Genomic DNA, 8,034 nt, shown 5'->3' with positions numbered 1-8,034 from the left:
CCCTCCCCCTCCCCCACCCCTCTGGCTGAGAGCCAGGACTCCATCCCTCATCTCCCAGGCTGGTCACTGCTGTCTTCTCTGTGAATCCAGTTGCCCTCCCTCCCCTTAGACCTGGATACACACCAGGAGCTGGGGCCCAGCAAAGAATCACACTCCGAGAGAGACTTGGAGACCAAAAAGGCCCTGGAGTTGAGGTGGAAGGGGAAGCCCAGGGCCAGCAGGCCTAGTCCATGGCTGGGAGCAGACCCCAGGGGCCCTGGCACCCAGCCCACCTGGCTCTGGCCACCCTCTCCTCCCTGTCTCCTGCATTGCAGCCATCAGACTCTTTGAAGCCAAGAGTAGCTTGTAAATGTCCTGGTTGGAGATGAAACTTGATAAGACAGGAAGTCACGGGCGGAACCGTGAATAACCTCCAAGGTTTTACAAGGAGACAGGGAGTGGGGGGCCATGAGGGGTTGGAAGTGGAGAAGGCTTATCCACAGGTAACCCTGAGCCCGTCCCCAGCCGCCTCCTGGCCTGTCTGTCACTGAAGCCCCACCAACCTTCTTCCCAGGGCTTCTTACCCCAAGCTCCGTTAACCACAGCCTTAGTGTCCAGGGCCTGGAAAGGGTGATAGGTGGCTTGAGGACCCTGCATTCCCCAGACCACCGACACACCCATGCAGATGTGGGGTACACATCTGGCACCCCTCCTAAGATTGTGCAACCCTGCAGGGGAGTGGGCAGGAGGTGGTGTGAGTGGATGAACATTTGTTCATCTGCTGCTACTGTATGCAGCACCCCAAGGGCTCGGCGTTTAAGAAAGAGAATGAATCCGGGCGCGGTGGCTCACGCCTGTAATCCTAGCACTTTGGGAGGCCGAGGTGGGCAGATCACAAGGTCAGGAGATCAAGACCATCCTGCCTAACATGGTGAAACCCCGTCTAAAAATTAACCAGCCATGGTGGTGGGTGCCTATAGTCCCAGCTACTCAGGAGGCTGAGGCGGGAGAATGGCGTGAACCCGGCAGACGGAGCTTGCAGTAAGCTGAGATCGCGCCACTGCACTCCAGCCTGGGGGACAGAGTGAGACTCCATCTCAAAAAAAAAAAAAGAAAAAAGAAAGAAGAAAGAGAATGAGGGCCAGACATGGTGGCTCACGCCTGTAATCCCAGCACTTTGGGAGGCCGACTACGGCACCTGGCCCAAATAAACTAGATTCTAAACCAGGTTATCACAGTACTGAAAATGAGGAATGACTGAGCCTCGGGCTGGGGAGATGGTATTGGTGATAGAGAAAAGGAGACATTTAAAATGTATCTGGGGCTGGGTGTGGTGGCTCATACCTGTAATCGCAGCACTTTGGGAGGCTGAGGCAGGTGGATCATTAAGGTAAGAAGTTCAAGACCAGCCTGGTCAACATGGCAAAACTCTTCTCTACCAAAAATACAAACAAAAAAAAAATTAGCTGCATGTAGTGGTGCATGCTTGTAATCTCAGCTACTTGAGAGGCTGAGGCAGAATAATCACTTGAACCTGGGAGGCAGAAGTTGCAGTGAGCCGAGATTATGCCACTGCACTCCAGCATGGGCAAAAGAGCAAGACTCTGTCTCAAAAAAAGCCAAAACAAAAAAAAAGTCTGGGCGTGGTGGCACACACCTGTCATCTCAGCACTTTGGGAGGCTAAGGCAGGCAGATTAAGAGGTCAAGAGATTGAGACCATCCTGGCCAACATGGTGAAACCCTGTCTCTACTAAAAATACAAAAATTAGCTGGCGTGGTGGCGGGCGCCTATAGTCCCAGCTACTCAGAAGGCTGAGGCAGGAGAATTGCTTGAAGCCAGGAGGCAGAGGCTGCAGTGAGCCAAGATCGCACCACTGTACCCCAGCCTGGTGACAGAGCAACACTCTATCTCAAAAAAAAAAAAAAAAAAAAAAAAGAATGAGATGAAGGTACTATGGTGGATGGCTTTGAGGAGCTCCTTGACCTGGGATGGGTGAGGCCCGCAAGAGGATAACAGGGGCCCAGTCTATGCATGCACAGAGGAGGCCCACCCAGGGCCCCTGCTGTGGGGAAGGAGAGGACCACTGGGGCCGAGCCCCCAAGAAAAGCTTCTAGAAGGATTGACACGTGTGCAGGGGATGCAAGGGCTGTGTTTCTAGAGTGGGATCTGGTTTGCCTGGAGGTGCAGGTGAAAGGGTTTGGGTTCAGGTGATGTGGGCAATAAAAACAACATAATTGACTAAGCTGAGGAGCTCACACCTGCAATCCCAACGTTCTGGGAAGCCGAGGTGGGGGATCCCTTGAGCCCAGGAATTCAAGACCAGCCTGGGCAACAAAGCCAAGAGCACGTCTCTACAAAAATTTGTTTTTTTTTTTTTTTTTTTTTGAGACGGAGTCTCGCTCTGTGGCCCAGGCTGGAGTGCAGTGGCCGGATCTCAGCTCACTGCAAGCTCCGCCTCCCGGGTTCCCGCCATTCTCCTGCCTCAGCCTCCCGAGTAGCCGGGACTACAGGCGCCCGCCTCTGAGGTTTTGGATCTGTAACCTGGCTGCAGTCTGGGAATTCATTGAGGGCCATGGTTCTGGGTTTTTCTTGGGAGATGGGTTGTTTTGTTGTTGTTGGTTGTTTGTTTGAGATGGAGTCTCGCTCTGTCGCCCAGGCTGGAGTGCAGTGGCGTGATCTCAGCTATGCTGTGAGACCTTGAGGGCGGGGCCTCATCTATCTTGTTCACAGCTGCATCCCCAGCCATATATATATTTTTGTTGTTGTTGTTGTTGTTGCAAATATTTACTGAAAGGATACTCAGTAAATATTTGCAAAAAAAAAAGGTTTTTTGGGTTTGTTTGTTTTTTTTTTTGAGGCATAGTCTCTGTTGCCCAGGCTGGAATGCAGTGGCAGGATTTTATCTCACTGCAACCTCTGCCTCCTGGGTTCAAGCGATTCTCCCACCTCAGCCTCCGGAGTAGCCAGGATTACAGGCATGCGCCACCACACCCAGCTAATTTTCGTGGGTTTTTTTAGTAGAAACGGGGTTTCCCCGTGTTGGCCAGGCTGGTCATAAACCCCTGACCTCAGGTGATCCACCCACCTCAGCCTCCCAAAGTGCTAGGATTACAGGCATGAGCCACTGCGCTTGGCTTTTTTAACTATATAAAGGCCTGACACTGATGTTCTGGCATCTCTGATGTTGTTAATAGCTGGGCCAGGGCAAGGTGGCTTACATGTGTAATCCTAGCATTTTGGGAGGCCAAGGTGGGAGGATCACTTGAGTCCAGGAGTTCAAGACCAGCCTCAGCAACATAGTGAGACCCCATCTCTACAAAAAATGTAAAAATTATCCAGCGTGGCGGTGCCCACCTGTGGTCACAGTTACTTGGGAGGCTGAGGTGGGAGAATCGCTTGAACCCACGAGGTCAATGCTGCAGTGAGCCCTGCGGTACCACTGCACTCCAGCCTGGACGTCAGAGCAAGACCCCACCCCATCTCAAAAAAAAAAAAAAAGACAGTACATCTGAATGTTTCATGTGTTTATTGATTTCCACCTGATTATTACAGAAAGTAATTACTTAAGATGGGGACTGACTTCAGCATCACCCACCCGCCTATATGGCCAGGCCTCCGAGCATGTACAGTGAGGCACAGTCGCCACACCTTGGGAAGGGTGTCCCTGCAGGCCCCAGCCCTGTGCTGGTTAGAGTCATGGAGCAACAGCCGCTTTCGTCAGCACGAGTGAGGCAAGCTACTTCCGCGCAGATTGTGAAACAGGCTTTAGGTTTCTTCCATCGTGGACGAGAGGCCAGGGGTCTGCCCCATCAGCCTGCCTTCCCAGCAGGTCACAGACCATCCCCACCCTGGCTGGCCTGGAAGGGTTTGACCAGAGCAGATCATGCAGTGACCAGGGCCAGGGCGGCTGGCAGGGGCGGCCTCCGTTTCCATTCTGTCTCCTAAGCAGCCTGGGAGATGTGGGCCTAAGCTTCAGTGAGGACGACAGTCTTGTCTTGGCATTGGCCTCACGGAGGAGACTCCAGAGACAGGGCCAGGAAAAGAAGGTGAGGGTGTGACGTCATTCAGAGACCAGCTGCACCCAGGGATCACCTCCTGGAGGCACCTAGAGTGAGCAGGGGGCTAAGTCAGCCGACAGTGTGGCTGTGCAGCCCAGGCCTGTCCCAGCAGAAGGATGAACCATCAGCAAATGAGGGTCTTTTCCAAGAAACAAGAAGGTCTTGTTCAGAGCTGGGGCCTTGGGAGCATCCTGATGTGTCAGCCACTGCGCCCTGCCTTCCTGTCTCGATGCCCAGGGTTCCAACTCCAAGGTGGAGTGGCCAGCGCGTGGCCTCGGTGAGGTGGCCATCTTGGGTGGGTGTGGGCTGCCCGCCTAGTGCCCCTGGGGGGCAGACGTTTCTTTGCCTGAAAGAAAGGAGCGGGGGTGGAAAGCCAGAAGGGGCAGAAAGCCAACGGGGGCGGAAAGCAAGGAGGGACAGAAAGCAAGTCACTGCAAGGCGGAGCTTCAGACCCCGTTCCCTGCGCTTTCACACTCTGCCCTGGCCTGCAGGCCACAGGGGAGCTGAAAGGACCAGATGCCCGACTCAGGGGAGTCTGTGTACCCCATTTTGTTCTGAGATCCACAGGAGAACTCATAATCTCTTCTCCCTCCACTCACATGGAAGACAAATTACAACAAAAGGACGAAAATATCGCAGGTTTACCACGCGCCAGGCCCTGACAGGCTGCTTGCTCAAGCCCACAGGACGGTGATGGCCATGAGTGTGTGCTGTTAACAACCCCATTTCAGGCCAGGCACGGTGGCTCAAGCTTGTAATCCCAGCACCTTGGGAGGCCAAGGCAGGCAGATTAAGAGGTCAAGAGATTGAGACCAGCCTGGCCAACATGGTGAAACCCCGTCTCTACTAAAAATACAAAAATTAGCCAGGCGTGGTGGTGGGAGCCTGTAATCCCAGCTACTTGGGAGGCTGAGGCAGGAGAATCGCTTGAACCTGGGAGGCAGAGGCTACAGTGAGCTGAGATAGGCCACTGCACTCCAGCCTGGGCGAGAGAACGAGACTCTGTCACAAAAAAAAAAGAAAATTTTTTTAAATTAACCAGGTGTGAGCCAGGCACAGTGGCTCATGCCTATAATCTAATCCCAGAACTTTGGGAGGCCAAAGTGGGCAGATCACCTGACGTCAGTTCAAGACCAGCCTGGCCAACATGGTGAAACCCCGTCTCTACTAAAACTACAAAAATTAGCTGGGCGTGGTGGTGCGTGGCTGCAATCCCAGCTACTCGGGAGGCTGAGTTGGGAGAATTGCTTGAACCAGGAGGCAGAGGTTGCAGTGAGCTGAGATCGCGCCACTGCTCGCCAGCCTGTACGACAGAGCAAAACTACATCTCAAAAATAGAAAAAAAGAATGAGGATTCATCAAGCTATTATTGTGCGCCAGGCCCAGGTGCACATGACACGCAGCTGTCCTCACCGGCCCTGCTGCCACGGCCACTCTGCAGAGGAGGAGGCAGGTTCTGAATGGCTGAGAAGCAAGGCCCCAGTCCCAGCCAGTGGGAGACGGCTGCACAGACTGGGGCCTCAGGCTCTGCCTGCCCCGCCCCTGACTCTAGCCTCAGGGAAAGGCCAGGCCTCTGAAGAAAACCATTTGCCACATTCTCACTCTGAAGCCCCTTTTTGGGACAGTCATGATCAACCAAGCAAGGAAGCAGAACACCAGCCTTTGCCCCTGTGCTGCAGCCACCTTTTGGGGGGATCCTGGACAGTTCCCAGGCAGCGTGACTTGGTGTCCCCGTGTACCTTGTCGTGGTAAGTGGACGGGCACAAACACTGGGCCCCCCAGCCTGGGCTCAAAGGCCAACAGGCCTGGCCCCAGCTGTGTAAAGCAAGCTCACCTTTAGGGACAAACTTCAGCGAGCTGCTGAATATTCAGAACCGGGACTGCCCCGGCTTGGGGCCATCGTTCAGGAACTCGTGGCCCAACCCGTTGCCACACTTGCCACAGGACACCTGGAAAGATCACAAGGCAGCTGCGTGAGCTTCTGGCCATGAAACAGCCACAGTGAAGGCCCTTATTGGGGGCCTTCCCACATGCCCATTTCCCAAGCTGACCACCGACATAAGAGGTTGACCTTTGTCCTGGAGCCCGTACAGGAAACCTGTCCTGTTTCCCACATTTGCACCAGAAGGCCAGTCTCTCCTGATAGCCTGGGGTGGCAGCTCCCTGGCGGAGGCCGTAGGCCTGGAGCAGACAGCCTCTAAGCCCCTGGAGCTGCGGGGCAAGCAGAGGGAGGAAGGTGGGACTGGCTCTCTGCTCTCCCTGGCCGCCCCCATCCCTCCCCCACCCCCGTGGGCCCTCACCTTCAAGGCTTCAGGTCGATTGTGCTCCGGACGCTTGGCCACGCTGTCGGCGTGAATGGTCTCCGTGAATGCCGGCCATGGGGACGAGTGTGCGTACTTCGAGCGGCTGGAGAACAGCTCATAGCCACACTTGGCACACACATAAACGCCTGTGGTGGAAGGAGAGGCAAATGTGGAGTCCTCAGCTCCAGCCTTTCGGGGGTCAAGCTCCCAAATCCACAGACCAGGCACAGACAGCGCTGCCCCGTTCTGAGGGTGGGCTGTGCTCCTTCCCCATGCACCTGCCATGGGAGGCGCTGTGCTAAGCTCATGTTTAATAGATGTGCCAGAGACCAGAGGATTCACCTTTCACAATCATCCCCTTGATTCTTCTTAGAGCCCTGTGATGGGCCATCTCCTAACATTTCCATCTTTGCTTGGTGATGCAAAGACACCCAGCTACAGCGTGTGCAGCGTGAAGGAGCCTGGGCAGTCCCATGAGGACACGGAGCTCCCCCTTGCTCCCCTAGTTCCCCCAGGGTCATACACGGCAGGGGCCCTGATGTGGCCCCACCACCTGGTCCCTCTCCCTTCTCAAGTGGCCCTCCCTGCTGCCCAACAAGGCCCTAAGCTGGACACCCAGGCACTGCCCTGCTCTCCAGGCAAAAAGAGAACAGTCCCAGAGAAAAGGCCTCCAGGCCACACAGGAGCCCAGGAAGAAAGAGGGCTGGGGATGACAGATTTCAGCCTACCCAAAAAGGATCACTTTAGAGTGGAGGGGGCGGGAAAGTTGCAAAACTGACTTGCAGAAGTGTTTGAAGGACTGAAAACAGGAACCTCCCAGGGTGCTGAGTCACCTCTCACCCATCACCTGGGGACAGCCTTCCCTGAAGACTGTGAACTACCCAGCCTTTCCTAGGAACTGGAGAAGAAAGCAAAGAGAAGCCAGCAGCTGCCGTGGAAGTGGAGTTTCTGGCTTGGCAGAGCATCCTGAGGACAACTGGGGTCCACAGCCAGAGAGTCTTGTTGGGGGAGGCTTTGCCGGGATGGTCCTGTGTCACAGCCCAGCCCCGTACAGGGGTGACACGCAGCAAATCCGCCCAAGGAAGACCAATGCACTCAGACTTGCCTGTGGGTGTGTTTTTTACCAAATTAGTCCACTACCAGGCGAGCCCAGCCCAGAAGGGGACTCATCAGGGCGAGTGTGGAGGGCTGGTCATGCCCCAAACCACCCCATCCTGTCTGCGTGCTCAAACTTCACTGGCTGTTGGCAGAGTCCTGGTGGCACTCCTGTTTCCCCAATCTGGAGTCCCTGGGCAGGTGGGGAGGCACCCGGGCCGGCACATTAGGATCTTAAGGGGACATTCTATGCTTGCCGGACTCCTCCCAGAGATCACGGACTCGGGGAATGGGAAGGGCCACGGTAACACCTGCGGGATAACCCGCGAAGGGGCGCCCTGGCCACAGGAGCTGGCCCTGGACAAGAACTTGGCCTCTCCGAAGCCCCGACCCTAACCCGAATTCCCCCAGTGCCATCACTTTGGAGTGAAGGGGGCAGCGAAGGGGTACCACCCTCACGTATCCCGACCCCTTAGAGTCCCCCGAAACGGCACGTTCACACTCAAGGCCTGCCTCCTCCAGGACAGTGAGCCCCCAGGCCCCCTCTCCTCGGGTACCCACTCTCCTCGCCCCCAGGCTCCCCGCTCCTCCGCAGTC

General features: G+C 55.5%; 2 protein-coding genes across 2 annotated transcripts in view; both read right to left on the bottom strand.

Moving 5' to 3' along the window:
* HS3ST6 (heparan sulfate (glucosamine) 3-O-sulfotransferase 6) overlaps positions 1 to 660 on the bottom strand; it is an 11,748-nt gene extending 11,088 nt beyond the window's left edge. The window contains exons 1-2 of the mRNA XM_011941589.1: positions 564 to 660; positions 124 to 223 (exon numbers count right to left, since the gene is read on the bottom strand). Of these exons, the coding sequence (XP_011796979.1) occupies positions 124 to 223; positions 564 to 660 (197 nt within the window). The remainder of the gene's footprint in view (positions 1 to 123; positions 224 to 563) is intronic.
* A 2,824-nt stretch (positions 661 to 3,484) lies between these two features.
* Positions 3,485 to 6,627, bottom strand: LOC105511452 (methionine-R-sulfoxide reductase B1-like). Its single transcript, XM_011941581.1, is given in 3 exon segments — positions 3,485 to 4,385; positions 5,874 to 5,988; positions 6,340 to 6,627. Coding segments are annotated over 3 exon segments (435 nt in total). The 3' UTR covers positions 3,485 to 4,353.
* Positions 6,628 to 8,034: the final 1,407 nt, after the last annotated feature.

This window comes from Colobus angolensis, unplaced genomic scaffold (assembly GCF_000951035.1).
Source record: "Colobus angolensis palliatus isolate OR3802 unplaced genomic scaffold, Cang.pa_1.0 Scaffold1021, whole genome shotgun sequence".
NCBI classification, from domain to species: domain Eukaryota; kingdom Metazoa; phylum Chordata; class Mammalia; order Primates; family Cercopithecidae; genus Colobus; species Colobus angolensis.
The sequence above is the reverse complement of the archived record's forward strand: the minus strand, read 5'-3'. Positions and strand labels throughout refer to the sequence as shown.